The following is a 15,833-nucleotide window of genomic DNA, read 5'->3' as shown; positions in this document are numbered from 1 at the left end:
TGATGCAAGGCAGTACTTTAAAGACACAGAAGTCAATTAAGTGGAAATATTGAGAATTATATGTAATAGTCCATATTGTTAAAAAATGTGTAAGACACTGTAAACTTGCAGGGAAAAAGGGAAGTTGAAAATACAGCATATACCTGGACTATGCTCTCAGAAGGAATGCTTCTACATGTCACATTCCATGTGAAAACCTTAAAAATCAAACTTACTTCCATCTAACACTAACAGTTTGGAACTAAAAATCTCAGATGTTAATGATAAGCCTTAGTTTGCTTTAGAAAGTTTTACACATGATACAACAAACACTGAGGATAAGTCCCATAGTTTTTCTTCAATAGTAAACCAAATACCATGTTACTGAAGAGTTATTAGAAGGCCATAAGCTATGAAATGTTATAAAACTTACAAGACAATGCCATCTCATTTGAGAAGCCTGACATATACTTAACTATAACATTCCAGAAAGCTGCTCCACTTCTCTTTAGAGAGCCTTTAATAAGAATGAAAAAATACATTTACCATAGTAATTATTTTTGTTAAAAGAAAATACAGACAAGTGTGATCAAACAGCAAGTGATAATATGATCAGTGAAACTGTTTGGAAAGGAATTTAAAGTACTGTTTATAGAGAAAAAGTCAACACAAGCTCTTATTCTGATTCAGACAGTATCAACAACCCACAGCTCTGCTCCACATAACTCTCCTGCATTTCCAAAAGGAATGTTTTCTGCTTGGAAAACATTCTGTGGAAACATCCAGCAGACACAGATAAACCACCCTCTTTGCTATCTTCCTCCTCAGCCTTATTGCCCCTTTGGAGCCAGAGCTACTTTATGCTGATTGTATCATGAACAGCTTTTGTCTCACTGGACATACAGTCAGGATTCCTCTCAGAGCCCAGAATGTTTGCTCATTTAATTTATTAATGTAAAAGGATCATAGATAGGAAACACCTTCTCTCTGGATACTTCCTGCCCTAGCCAGCAATGCCCAGTGTTGGATAGTGCTGCACATGCACGTTCACAGACAGTTTGAGCTGTCAGTACCACAACACACACGAGTGCATGGAGAGGGCACAGTGTGGCTGCCCCAGGCAGGGAGCCCTGGCTGCAGTTCTGTGGTTGACAGGCAGCTTGTCTGCTCTGGGGACTCACCCCCAGGGAATCCTGCTTCTCTTCAGAAGAGCTCAAACATGCACATCCACATCTCAGAGCCGTGGTTCCAAAAGGATGGAGGTTGAGGATATTTTTATTGCTTTATTTACACAACAAATAGCAATTCTAAAAAGCATTTTAAGAATGAGACCACTTCGCACAAGTAGCTCAGTTACTGAAGATGTTCAAGATTCTCAACTGCCCAAACACCACCAGTGCTGAGAGCACCAGCAGGGAGCCACACAATCCACAGCAGCCTTCATTCACACATGTACAGCAATAAAAACAGATGCAATATTTAATTCCTTTGGGACAAATATTTCATTCTCCCTAGTTTGTTTCTGTCTTCACATTCAATCAACTGCTTAAAACCTGAAGACAATACAACCACCAAATATACACACCACACATCCAAACTGCTTCTCAGAATTTTGCCAACAGAGACACTTTAAGTGCTGTGCCTTCATTTTGTTGCAGCTCTCAGGTGGTCAATGACATATTTAAACTAAGTATTTTTTAAAATGTTGTATCAGCTGGAGAGAAAGGTGACAACACATTTGAAACTGTAGTCACTGGTTGAGAGCTCCTCCCAAATAAAAAAGAACATTTACTTTAGTCCCCACTAACAAAGGATGTATTCCCACTATCTTCATTTTGCACAGGCAGTTTAAGGCTGGGTTTATAACCCTGAAGTCTGAAAAAAATGCTTATTTACTCACCTAATACACCTGAGCTGTTTAGAACAACAGTTTGATTAATCAAACAGAACTGGCTTCAGTTTACACCATTGTTCCCTTAGCTTGGATTTTACTGCACTTGAAGCAAAAATGTAGTTGATTGAGTCGTAGGAAAGGTCCCACATCTGTGATCGAGTCAAATTAAATGTTTTTGCAACTAGCTCATATTCTTGTGATAGGTTGGTTGCAAAGACACCTTTATCATCAGTCTGGAGTTAAATTGAAAGAAAAGAAAAAAAAAAAGGTTAAATTAGTTCCTCTACATCAAAAAGGCTTTTTTTTTCTATACCTACAAACCAGTTTTATCTTCCTGTCTCACATTTTTATTCCATGGTTCTTTCTTGTGTGCATAATTTCATTCTTTATTTGCTCTATTTTCACTCAAAATGAATAAACTGTACAAACATATAGGAAAACTTCTTAAAGCAATGGCATAATTTATCAAAAACTAGGATTTCCTACTAAAATTGCTAGAAAGATGGGTATCAAATGCTGCATACATTCAAGCTATGTGCAGGTCTCCTTATTCCTCTTTTCCCTTTCCTCAGATTTGGGAACTAGAGCATAGTCTATATTCTGCATCTTCAGGGAAGAAACTCTCTCACCCTTTAGGCAATAAAAGATCGAGGCTTATTTTAATGATAAGCACAATACTATTTTATATATTGGACAATGCCATGGATTATGCAGGTTAAACTAACAGGATAATAGTAAAATCCTGCCAGTGGCACCTCAGTTTTTAGGGACCTTAATGAGCTTTTAAGAGAATACAACTCTCACCCAACACAAGGAACTCTCTGGTACCCAAAGTTAATGTGCAAGCCTTGGGCCCTGTGTTTTAAGAGAAACCTGTCAGTCTGCAAACAGCTATGAAGGACATTGCATGTACAGCTGATCATCTTACCCACACAGAAACAAGGCCTGGCTTTACAACAGAACCAAGAAAAGTACTATAGCTCAGTTGGTTAAAACTTGGTTGTAATAATGCCAAGGTCATGGGTTCAATCCCCTATGTGGGCCACTGACTTAAGAGTTGGACTCATTGATCCTTGTGGGTCCATTCCAACTCAGAATAGTCTGTGATTCTGTAATTCCCATTTGTATTACAAGCATTTCTCAAACAGAACATTCTGATTTCCTAAAAGTGAATGAATTGCTACAACGTCAGAAACAGCACATCACCTCTGGTCCACAGAAGGAGAGATATTTCTTTCACTTCACATGCCTAAATACATGGTTAAAATCAAAAACTTACACAGAGCACTGCAGGATGGCCCATGCTGTACCAGTATCCAAAATGGTGTTTGTCACAGGAAGGTACTGTCTGAGATTTTATGTTTGATGTCATGCAAAGTTCTAGGGGAAAGAAAACAAAAAGAAATTAGGATATCTATCAAAACATGAGACATATTTTTGACACATTAATTGACTTATTTCTGTTTCTGAATAAAAATAAAATCATCTATTATTGTTTCCTTGGTTTTCTGTGCTTCTTTGGTAACTTCTTCAGAAAGTTTGGTAATCAATTTTTTCATGGTATAAAATACAGAGACCTTGCAAACCAGATATAGAATCATCACAGTCTGGCACAGTAACTATAAATTATGATTTACTTTTGTTTTCATCTGAGACATCAGTTGTCTGTTGCCACAAATGCATTAAAAGCCCCAAAAAAAGCATCGGGGGGGGGATCCTTGTGGGCAATTCTCACTACCATGTCTGCCTAAGTCACCTCTGGTCAAAGACAAATTGGAGTGACTAGATCAGCTATCCTGAAATCTAGAGATAAGCCCTTGAAAATATTCTTTTCCTTACCAATAGGTATACGATTCTGTCGAACAATTGACACTAACTCTTCTGAACCTGCTGCTGTGGAGTTGAGAAATGTTCCATGTCCAATTCTGTCAGGAGGCAGGCCCAGGAGAATTTTGGTCTCCTCTTCTTGATTTGGAATCTAGAGAGGATGTATTTTACATTCTGTTAAGGCAGCATAAAACAGCATATTAAATAATTACAATGAACTTCAAGTTCTATTTTCACAGCATGTCTTATATCTTATCCAAAAGAAAGCGATAGTGAAATAGAAATAAGTGTAAATAGGCCTGTGACATCCTATGTCCTGCTTAATTTCCTCAAAAAAAAAAAACTATCTTCAGTATTTATCAGACTTGTCAGAGTAAACTCCAGTGACCACTTCAGCATATCGTATGGCAAAGCCCAGCTCTCTGCTGATACAAACAAAGCTAACAGCGTTCACTACTCAGGAAACTCTGCAGATTTCACTATACAAGGCTTTCAATAAAATACCATAAATACAAGAGTGGATCTCTTAGTATGTTACTAATTTCACACCTAACCCCCAGTATAGCACAGGAAGCAAGAATTTAACCGTTCTGATTCACAACAAATTATTTAAGATTTCTACTTGTTTTTCTCTCTCTTGTCCAATGCCCCAAACCATTAATACTTTGGCCCAAGAAGCACAAAAGGAACAGTAGGTAATTTTAGTTTCATCAATCTTTTCATCAAATGGGAATTACAGGGTGGCACCAAATCAACTTTTACCTCAGAAAGATGCAATGCCAGCTTTAGACCTGCTTTTTTTGCTTCTGAGAGTGGCTCCAAAAAATCTTGACCGTGTCCTGCCTGGAACACAAAAACACATCACATTCTACAGCTTACTTGACAAAACCCCTGCCCTCATCATAATTAAGAAGTCCAGCAATATCAAAACAATTAATTTAAATAGAGTTACATTGAATATATCTCTTTTCCATTACTTCCTTTGGAATGCAGCAAGTCACATATGGGCACAACTCTGACAAACAGGGAGAACAGCAGTAGCTCAGATGATGCCCAAGACTTACAAGCCAATTGCCTTGATTTTGATATCTTTTATACAGCTCCCACCCAGAGCTATTTCACAGCTGTCCTCAAACATTTTTGCTTTCTGAATATGCAATAAGCATTTGGTGCAGCTAAACAAAATTAAAACTAGTGTCAGCTTGCTTCCACTTAGTCGATGTGACTGAAACAACTCAGTTACAGACACTTCCCAGATAAACGCTGTTTTTCAGTGGCTCTTTTCTCAGAGTCACACATTAAGCTATTGGGGGTTTCTTAAGAGTATTTGCCCCTTACAGCAGCAGGAATTAACCTGGTAGTAAGACTACAGGCAGTCTATTCCAACTAGCAACATCAGGCAAAAACTTGTAAGAACAAAGCATGGTTAGAACTGCTGTACTGTTATACCACATATTTATCTTCAAGAACAGACCAAAATAAATCAAAAACTTACAGTGGGATCACCACTGAGGTCAAGTCCTACTACAACCCCATCACTGGAAAGCAGGAACTCTTCAGCAAGCTTGACAGTCTGCTTAGCAACTGCAGGGCCATCTCTTCTGTTTATTGCTATTAACAACCTAGGACAGAAATGCATGTATTAAATTATACAAGCTGTAATATCAGGAGCTCAACAGATCTGCTACCAACAAAAATGGCACTTCACAGCCTTCATGGCTGAGTATAAAGAGTATCTGTATAGGAAACTGCTCAAAGGAATGAAGGTACTAAAGTGCAGAGGGACACAAATAGATAAATAGCCCCTGACATGCACACATGAAGGATGAGAAATCTTCAGCTTCCACAAATATATCTGGTAAGGGTTGCTACTGAGACTATAAGAGATGGGCAAGCAGACCACCTCCAAGCAACCATTGACACCTTCCAAACACAGCTTTTCCTGAAAATGTTGCAGAGAATGGATAGGCTTAAACCTGAGAAGTTTTATACCCAATTTTCTACCCTATTAAAAAAGATAAAAATTCAAGTTTCGATTTATATTACCTGTTTCTATTCTATGTAATCTAGTTTAAAACCAATTTTCTTTCCTACACTGATGACTTGTAAACCTCTCTGTAAACACCACCAAGCATAAGAACACACAAAACATTGGAAAAGTGCTTTATTTACCTTACATCGATATCCAAGCCTTCTTCTTGACACTGCTTTATACCCTCAAGTACAGTTTCAACATACATCCTTTTGGTCATACCTACAAACACATAAACACATGTGGAACAAACGTATTTTAATTAGTTTTATTATACTGAAGACTCAGCTCTCTAGCCTCCTAAGTTTCATTTTGCACCTTTTAGTCCATAGTCTTCTCATCCATATAATACTAATTCTATCTGTAAATACAGCTTTACTGTGAACCAACCATTTGAATTAAACCTCCTCCTAAGCCTCTGGAAAAATGCAAACCACTTTATATAAACCAGAGAGTCACTACAATGCATCTTTGTCCTCAAAAATCTAATGGTGAAGTGGCATGCTTTTACATGGTTAAATCTTCAGTTCCATATTTAAAGTGTATTTTTTACTAAGCCAACTAAATTTGACCCTACTTGTTATTAACATAGTCTTTAACTAAGTTTTACAGGACATCAAGCTTACAAATTGAAAACCAGAGCTGATGGTACCTGTGGACTTCTCTTCTCTTGGAGTGCTCCTCAATTCCAGATACTTGACACCATCATCAGCAAATTCTTTAATGACATCTTTAGTTATCTGATTAAGCAACAGCATATTCAATATCACAAAAGTAATGCTTGTAATTGGTTATATTTTCATTTACAACTAGAAGATCCAGTTATTTTTTGTTGTGAAACACTCGCAATGTTTTTAGTTCCTGATGTGTTTTTAATACCATCCATCTCTGGAAATACCACCCCACAGGGGGCACCTTCCATTCCCTCAAGGATACTGAGGAGAGTTAGGACAATTTCCTGGGCTGCACAGGAATCCCCCTCAGGGCAGTCTGGTGCAGTCACAACCTGCTCCACAGCTCTGCACATTTCTGTACATTTTAACAAACTGCTGTGAGCCCTTCACAGGAGGGAAGAAGAGGACACCACAGCACTGCCTGCTCCCTACTTGGATACCACAGCAGTTCTCCTTGACAGCTGTGTGACCTGAGGTGAGCAAAGGGCAGTTCTAGTTCTGTCATTTTTGTATGTAATGAACCCAAGGAACAGGAAACTACTGTAAATCGAAGCTATCGTAACAAGGAACAGACATAAAGTTTTTAAGGCATTATCAGTCCAAGCACCTGAGTGGTTGTAATGACCACCACATTGGAAGTCCATTGCTTTAACAAAAACTAAGTGTAAATGTTGTATGAAATCTTGTGTTTCTAAATTAGTTTTACAATAATTATTCTGACCTCCAGGTGATGTTGTTACTTGGAACCCAATGCTCTTAGTCCAACTGATTGTAACTGTGTGTATCATTTGTTTATTTTAAGTGAACCTTTACTTAACATACCAGTAAAATATCTTCAGTCCTAGTGGTAACCTGATAGATGATCTGAAACATCTGAAAACACCTAAAATAAAAAGTTAAAAATTTAATTGAACAAACATTGAATGAGTATTCAGAAAAAAAATATACACTTTGAAAACATGTACTCACTAGGGTCAATCAACCACCCTGCAGCTTGAAATAAAAAGACCATCTGAACAGCACTTTCTGATTTTAGATGCTAACAAAGCATTTGCAACAAAAGTTGTTATTATTATTACCACAAAGCTTTTAGAAGCACAAAGGAAAACATGAAGTTTCCAAAAAAAACCAAAATTCTGTGAGTCAATTTTCCCTGAAAAGTATATGCTGAAAGTAAAAAATTTCAATCCTTTAAAGAAGGAATTAATCAACATGAGATTGCCTTTTAGTATTCTGTAGATACAAATATCAAAAACATCTAACATTATACTGTGAAACTTGACATTTCTGCAATCAGTGGCCACACATTTCTCTGTTTTCAACTTTAAAATCCCTCAGTAAATCAAACACATGTGCATACTCACTCATCTAAGGTTCTTTTCTTTCCTTTGTCAATCACAGTCATTCCATTCTGGATCTGCAGGTTTGGCTTCTGGACCATGAGTTTCTTCATGGTGGCAGAACTGATACAGCCATTCAAATGAGCATGCAGTTCCTGGAGGAAAAAAAACCTCCCATGGATTATTGGAAAGGATGGCTCCTACATCTTGTTTGGACTACTCTTCTTGTATCCTACATCAATGTTTCATTCTGAGATTGAAAATAAAGTAACAGTTATCTCTGTGTTTGGCTAATTACTGTTTCCTCATGTTTTTTCAAGCACTGCCTCAAGCCAGACTGCCCTGTCTGTTCCCTCCCGGGCGTTGCTGGTCTCCGTGGAGGCACAGCTGGCTCAAGGAAGAGCTCCAGCCAACTGCTGGAGTGGTGTGATCCAAGGTGGGGAGGAAGCCAACACCTGCCTCAGTATTAAGGAAAATACAATAAGGATTCAAGAACTCTCCCCATCTACTGCAACTTAAATGTACATGTGCTCCATTTGAAAAACAGCAACACATACATATTCACTCACCTTTCTTTTGTTTCAATCACACCAGAAGTGTGCCATGAAGGGCAGCTGCAGAAACTGCACTCCTTTGCCTGAGGCTTCTTTCTGACTGACTCTCGACAACCTGACTTTGGGCTCCAAACCTCTGATCCTCAGCTCCATTCCTCATTTCACCTTTACTTCTTATCTCCTGGCTCCTGACATACAGAACAGACCCGTAGTGCCCTCCCAGCTCCTGCAAAATGTATTTGCAAAGCACCTGCTTTGTTACCTACCCCTTCCTCCCCCTGTACACATCCCTTCTGACTTAGGAAAAGAAAAATTGGAGAAATATTTCTTCCTGCCTTTCACTTGAAAACACGTTGAAATCCTAACTCCAGCTAAGCACCAGGAGCTGTGGCTGCTTACGGCTTCTGGAAACCAAGCCAGACACATCCTGCTATGAATACCTTACATTTTTCACAGACTTACAAATGAAATACGTACACCTTGAAAAAAGGAGCACGGGAACACGAGGATGGTGTTCTGAAGCAGCTCTGGTCGCGCCCCTGTGCCCTGCAGGACCTGCCACCGGCTGTTTTGCAAGTGCAGCACAGGAGCTCCGACAAATCCGCACGCACCCGCACGGGAGGCGCGCACAGATACGCCACAAGCAAGGCACACCCTTGGGACATTGCAAAAAAAGCCTTATCTGAGCCAGACTCCTCAGACTAGACTGGAGGGAAGAGGACAAAAAGATAAAATGAAGATCACACACAACTGATTTAGCTGGAATTGGATCGGCCGCTAAGGTCTGTAAACAAGCTGTGCAGGCAAACTCATTTTCTTGTGGCGTGAAGGGTCTCAGAAAAAGCGCGTTTGGGGAAAAATTCCGAGACAGCAGCAGCAAGGGTCGGTCGGTCTGTCGGTCGGTCGGTCGGTCGGTCGGTCGGTCAGTCAGTCAGTCACTCTGTCTGTCTGTCTGTCCGTGTGCCCGCCCGCAGCGCAGATGAGCTGCCAGCCCCGGCCCCGCTCCCGCCCGAACCCGGGCCCGGCCGCCCTCCCGCCGCTCACCGCTTTGGGCAGGCGCCGGTAGAAGAGCAGCTCCCGCTCCCGCTCTGCCGCCATGGCCGCGCCTGTGCCGGCGGAGGGCGGGACACGACGGGTCACAGCGGCGGCACCACCCCGGCCCCGGGCCCGCCCCCGGCAGGAGCCAGGACCCGCGGGATGGCGCTCCCCGGGGCACCTGGGCAGCGTGGGGTCGGTGCGGGTTCCTCCACTCCGCCCTCCCCGCCCCGCTGCCTCCCGCAAACGCAGCAGGAGCAAGGTGAGATGACAATAAACAGTTATTATTTCACGTCATAAAAGCTTCAAGTCGCAGTTTATTCAAGCGATAGGATTTGCAGCCCGACTGCACCGCAATGCTACAGCGGCGGCAGCCCCAGCGGCGTGCGAGGGGCGGGCACACAGAGCCGTGTACTCACCGCTGCTACACAGTTACTCTCCTGTAAATGGCACTACTCTGCTACATTATCATGTCTCAAAGTCGTAAGAGGATAAATTTATCGATTATAGTATCAGCTCTTTATAAAAGCAATTTGGCAAACTTGCTAGCACAAGATTAAGAATTGTAACTTTTCACCGATATGCAGGTCAAACCCAACCAAAGCAAAGCCATTCTGGAACAATAAAAAACCCCCAAACCTATTATTTCATATTTAGCTTTTAGTGCTACTGCAGTCTAATTCTAAAGGCCCCCCAATTTTAAGTCAGGTCCTGAAGCACATGTTAGCTTTTGCTATGTCCTAAAACAAGAGATGAACATTATTAATATCATAAATGTGGTGACCTACATAATACCAGCGTAACTCAGGCAAATAAATTATCCTCCCACAAATACAAAAAAAATTTACTAACATATTTACAAAAGTTAGCTTTAAAACTGAATTCAAGCACAGAAATATGAAGTAAACAATTCAATATGCAAGTTAGTTTGCATCCCTTTTGAGGCCTGACAGATCATCCAAGTTCAAGCACAGTGCAGAATTTGGTTAGCTGTTCAACTTTTTCTATAAAAAAATAACATGTCCATAGAAGAAATGAAATTAATTTCAACTTACTCAGGGATCCACTCTTTTATTTCACCTTACTTAAAGGCAAACCAAGTACAGATACTGTACATTAAAATGTATGTACATAGAACAAAGTTGTTCTTCATTCGACCTTAAAGGCTCAAATCTCCACGTTCTTTTTTCATTTAGAGCCCTGTCCAGCCAATGACTCCTCTCTGAAACACACTGCACCCACATTTAAATATAAAGAGAACCATCTGCAGGTCCCACATAACCAACACCTATGAGCAGCACATCAATTAGTGTCCATATTCCAAGTCCTCCAAAGCTGAAGAGTTTTCCCAGACCTTCTCGCCACTGGCCCAAATAGAAACGATCAGCACCAAATCCGCCCAGGGTGATGCTAAAAGAATAAAGAGATGATTAGTTATCATTATTTTTAGAGCTCAGCTTAGGCATCCATACACACTGACATACCTACAAGCCTATGATTGTTTTGCTCTACATCATTCAAGAAACCACACATTTTTTGTAGAAAAAGAACAGTTCTTTAGAAGAAAAGCTCTTCATAATACTATTTCTTAACTAATTAAGACTATCCAAAGACTTCAGGTTTTCATTCATGACAAGCAAGAAACCCAAAACTGATCTTAAATTTTTAAATGTGTCTTGACTCTTCTAACTAGCAAAAGCTAAAAACCCACAACAAGATATATAAAATTGCCAAATGCTACATTCAGCCCCACACAGGAGTCAGGCAACAGTAAGTTTCTCCAGCTGGTGGCAAAAAAACAACTCTTGCTCAAAGGGAAGCATGTTAGATCACTTCCTTAATCACAGACTTACTGTATCTTTGGCTCCAGGAACAGTGTCCCTACCTAATTTATCGTATTAGTCACTTCAGAAATGTTAACATTTAGTGAAAGAGGTCTCACCACTGAAAGAACTTCTGTTACTTTCAAATTGCTATTGTGGTGCTCTAATGACTTATTCCAAAAATAACTTCTATTGTTTGTTTCAATACTGCCTCCCTTGTCTCTTCCCTAATAATTGGAAATGCAAGAAATGTGGTCTTCAGGCATTTTTAGCTGTAACAACTGGGAGGGAAGCCATAACAAATGTATACAAACTACAGCCAGCTCAGTGACATCTATCAAATTCAGAAACAGCTGCATTCACTTCAAATGCCAAGCAGTAATTTGGGCAATTTCCAGCCCTAATTGCTTAAAAACCTAGACAAAAATGGTAGGAAAAAACTAAAAATTTGCTGATATCACCATATAAAATAAAAGTTAACATGTCCTCTCTACTCAGAAAATGGATCACTATGTGAAGCTTAAGAATCATTGGCATTTACTCTGAAGGAAGTATATTTGATGCAGAAATAGGGTAGTTGTTCAGCTCTGTTTGTTGAAGACAGCCAGTATTGCTGCATGTGAAACCCTCAGGCATGATATGGCCTCACATTCCAAGCCAGACTATCTGAAATATTGGTTATTCAGTACACTGTTAAAAAATAACAAGCAGAAAAGCACACAAATTGAAGATTTTATAGACAGCTAATCTATTTTAGCTTGACATTATCTAATAGTTCTTGTGTACCTCAGTGCCAAGGCAGTAGACCACTTATAACCTCCAGTCCAGTTGCAATAGAGCATCTTAGGAAAGACACGGTTACCTAAACATTAGAAAACATTAAAACCTTAATGTAATAAACAAAGCCCATATAACAAGTAAGAAAATTACAAGCAAGAAGACACTGTATTTCTCCAACAGGAGTCTAAAAGGGTTGACACTAACTGAGAAAACAACTGCCAAGACAAACTTCATACAGTTCCCCGTTCCATCAATCTTGGTCCCTTCATCAGAAAAGTCACTGAATAAACAGGGGGAAGACATTAAAGTAGCTGGGTGGAACCAGCATAAATTTTTTTAATGCTGAGATATTCAATATAGTTTCTGTTAGTGGTGTCCAAATAAGTTTAACTCATACAAGTTGACAAAAATAAAAAGAACTATTTTCTCTTGTGTGACAGTACACAACTGTATAATGAGACAATATTTGCTGTTGAATGTCAGTATTATGTTTGAAAATGAAAATCTAACTATAAAAAAACCAATAGATTAATCAAGGTGCAGGCTGTTACTGCAATGGATATAAACAAACATTGTTCTCACCCATTACAAAAGATCTTCAGAAATTCTTTACAAAAAAAGCTGCTTAGGCCATCACCTTACCTAGGCAATGAATGTGATCCCGGACTGTACAAGTGGCATTGTATCGTTGTCGTGGACAAGAAACTGTCATGCAGTTTGTGGAGTTGGTACAGACATAATCACTTGTGTCAAGCTGCCAGCAAAACTGGCACGTCATGTTAATTGTAAAGTTCTCCTGCTCATGGTTATTCTCATCCTGTAGAAGTACAGCATTATCACTTAAATAGTATTAAAAACAAAATCAGCATGCGATATCAAAGTACATTTCTGGGGCAAAATCACTCTGTTTGTTACCTCTTATGTAGTCAAGTATATCAGAAAAATCAACATTAGAAAATTGACAGAGTTATTAAAGTCAAGTTTAACATTCCTGATGCCTCCAATCTATGGTCAGTGCCAAGAGGAGGACTCATTCCGTCTCACCTGTAAGGTCAGTTTGTAGTTTTGATAGATATTGAGCCTCCCCACTCTCAAAATGGTTGGACTGGTTTAACTCAATGGTATGGCCAGGGAAGGAAAAGATTCAACACAAGAAAGGCAAACGAGGGAAGGGCAGACCTGCTTTTTCAGCAACAGCCTAGAGTGGTGATCAAATATACCACAGATCTGCAAACCTACCTATGTCAGAACTTGGAAATCAGTATTATGGATTTTAAGACAAGATGCCACACTATAATTACTTAAATTTAGGGTTAAAAGTAACCAGTTACTTACAACACAGTGAACATGTGGCTTGACTTTGCAATCAAAAGTGGCTGGCTTCCCATATATACAGGAGTAGTTTGTGTTACATGTCATGCAGTCTGGTGGCAGTCTACTGCAAAGCCCGTTGCTGGGACATTTAATCACGTAAGATGGAATTTCTGTGCTTTCTGAAAGGGGCAATAAGTGCAGTAAGAAACCGAATTAAAAGAGCCGAAGTCTGAAAAGATATATACACTTTTTTAGATGTACGTACATAAACAGAGGCACTGACACAGTATAAAGGGCTTTCCTCACTACACACTGAGCAGCGTCCCCAGACAGGTGAGACCCACGGAGCAGCAGGACACTCACCAAGGGCTCCCACACTGAAGCTCCACAGAGGACAGTACGGCAACACTTCAGCACAGCACCAGAACAGAGCTCAAGGGGATTAGTGCTGCCTCAGCCAGCATTTCTCAGAAGTAATCACTTTAGGAACAGCAGGAGGGTGACACGGGTAACCTACTTTTACTTCAGCTCTAATTAAGGTTACAGCTCACTCAGTCATTTGCTGTTTGTATGTGCACAGAATCACTTCTTCGACAGAAATGCTGTTTTTGCTGGCAGTTCTGAGACACCCTTGGTGAGCTACAAAGCTGTAGCTGTGGTGGATAGGGAACAGGAGCAAGTTCTTACAACATACTGAAGTCTTTCAAGAACTTCCATCATCCTGACAAGGTATAAATCACATCAACCACAATGGCAGTTTAACTGGCCATTTGCTACTTCTTACATGGACTAGCTGTCTAATGAGATAATCCATATTAATTGCTATGATCACTGAAGAGTAATTCACAATGTGTTGTATTACAATGCCTCCATCACACCACTGTGAAAGCATATACAGGTTTCTAAGATGTAATTCAAGAACTTTTAGACTCAAGACACTGAGAAGAGCCCCCAGACAACAAACAAAAGAAAAAACTTAATACCATACCCGCTGCTTTAAAATAGGGAGCATCTGTACTTGTTGAAGTTAGGCTTTTTGCCAGTGTAGACTGTGGCTGTGAAAGCTTTGTTGTCATCAAAGATCCCGCTAGAAGAAAAAACCACAGAAAAAGTGATATTTCTAGAATAAAATTAACCTTCAGAAACAGTTTGATTTCAGCATCCTGACATGAAAATAGAAGTGGAATGTGTAATGAGACTAGAAAAATCTGTTTTCACGTTCTCTTCATAGTGGGATTGTTTGCATTAAACATTAAAATGACCATTAGCATCGTCCCTTCTAGAAAAAGAACTACATTTATTTCCACTCAGCCTTATTTGTTGACTCAGGACAATTAAAAGCACTGCTAAGAAAGCAGATTTTACACAGCGTTTGGTACTGAGCAGTACCATTTAATGCAGGAACGCAGGTAACGCTGTGGCAGCTGGAGCAGAAGGCCGGGCCGGCAGCCCCGGCCGTGTTTGTGCATCAGCTGCGCTGTCTGTGCGAGACCCCCGCGCTGCCAGGGCTGCAAAGTGTCACCCCGAGCCTCCCACGGGAAGGAAGGTTTGTCACACCCACCCAGCCACCCACCCTGCCGGTGCCGGTCCCTCGCCAGGTGCGTTTTGGGTCACACACGTTCCCGACAGGGCGCAGCAGAAAAGGTGCTGTGTAATAAAAGCAGCCGGGGAGCGGGGCCTGGCCCGTGCTTCGCCCTAACACCGAGCACCTCAGCCCCAGCACAGGGAAACGCCGCCAAGCCCGAAGCGCCTGGATCCTCCCCCGCAGGCAGGGTAGCGGCACCGCATCCTCCCCGCACCGCCGTCGCGGTCCCCTCCACAGCCGGACCCGCCGGGGCGGGCTCAGCCCTGGCCGCGCCTGCAGCCGCTCCACACGGCAGCCCCCACGCCCGAAGCCCGAAAGGGCTCCCCCGCACCCGCGTCCCACCGCGGCCGCCCCGCTCACCCCGGCCGGAGAGGACGCAGAGCCGGGCCAGGAGCAGCGCGGCCCCGCACAGCGCCCGCAGCACCCGCCGCGCCGCCATCTTGGCTCCGCCTGCGGGGCGGGGCGGCGGCCAAACAGCAGCGGGCCCTTCCCGCGGCCGGCGGGGTTCGCCGGCCCGCCCGCCCTCCGCCCGTCTCTCTGCGTGTTTCTCCCCTGGAGGAAACTTTACATTGTTTTTATGAGTTTGTGTTTGGTCTCATCCACGCATATAAATATCTCCAAGGCGGCTGCCAAGAGCGTGGTGCCAGGCTCTTTTGAGCGGAGCCCAGTGACGGGACGGGGAGCAACGGCCGGAAACTAAAACACAAAGAGTTCCACGTAAAGGTGAAGAACTTTATGTTCAGGGTGGCAGAGCACTGGAACAGCTACCCAGGGAGAGAGGGGGCGTTTCCCTGTGGGGAGATTCTCTGACCCTGCCTGGGCTGGACGATCCCCACAAATCCCCTCCAGCCCTGACCTCTCTCATTGCTGGGGGTCATATAAAAACTGAACCGGCAAGACTGTGGATACATGTGTGCTAAAAAAGTCTGCCTGATACTTGCAATATCTACAAATTCACTGTAAAGAAAACCCCAGAAATGAATTCTGCAGTCTGAG

At 41.7% G+C, this 15,833-nt stretch overlaps 2 protein-coding genes across 2 annotated transcripts; both read right to left on the bottom strand.

The window, feature by feature from the left end:
• Window positions 1-1,249: 1,249 nt before the first annotated feature.
• MAPDA (N6-Methyl-AMP deaminase) lies at window positions 1,250-9,409 on the bottom strand. The gene is made up of 10 exons (XM_071568742.1): window positions 9,345-9,409; window positions 7,771-7,901; window positions 7,229-7,289; window positions 6,385-6,472; window positions 5,873-5,954; window positions 5,196-5,322; window positions 4,463-4,543; window positions 3,713-3,851; window positions 3,153-3,253; window positions 1,250-2,106 (listed from the first exon to the last, which is right to left on the bottom strand). The coding sequence occupies exons 1-10, from the start codon at window positions 9,396-9,398 to the stop codon at window positions 1,915-1,917; spliced, it is 1,056 nt and encodes a 351-aa protein (XP_071424843.1). The 5' UTR covers window positions 9,399-9,409; the 3' UTR covers window positions 1,250-1,914.
• A 225-nt stretch (window positions 9,410-9,634) lies between these two features.
• Window positions 9,635-15,276, bottom strand: TM2D3 (TM2 domain containing 3). Its single transcript, XM_071568332.1, has 6 exons — window positions 15,198-15,276; window positions 14,241-14,339; window positions 13,274-13,431; window positions 12,581-12,755; window positions 11,945-12,020; window positions 9,635-10,745 (listed from the first exon to the last, which is right to left on the bottom strand). Exons 1-6 carry the CDS (start codon window positions 15,274-15,276, stop codon window positions 10,580-10,582), a joined length of 753 nt encoding a protein of 250 aa, XP_071424433.1. The 3' UTR covers window positions 9,635-10,579.
• Window positions 15,277-15,833: the final 557 nt, after the last annotated feature.

This window comes from Pithys albifrons, chromosome 13, assembly GCF_047495875.1.
Source record: "Pithys albifrons albifrons isolate INPA30051 chromosome 13, PitAlb_v1, whole genome shotgun sequence".
Lineage (NCBI taxonomy): Eukaryota > Metazoa > Chordata > Aves > Passeriformes > Thamnophilidae > Pithys > Pithys albifrons.
The sequence above is the reverse complement of the archived record's forward strand: the minus strand, read 5'-3'. Positions and strand labels throughout refer to the sequence as shown.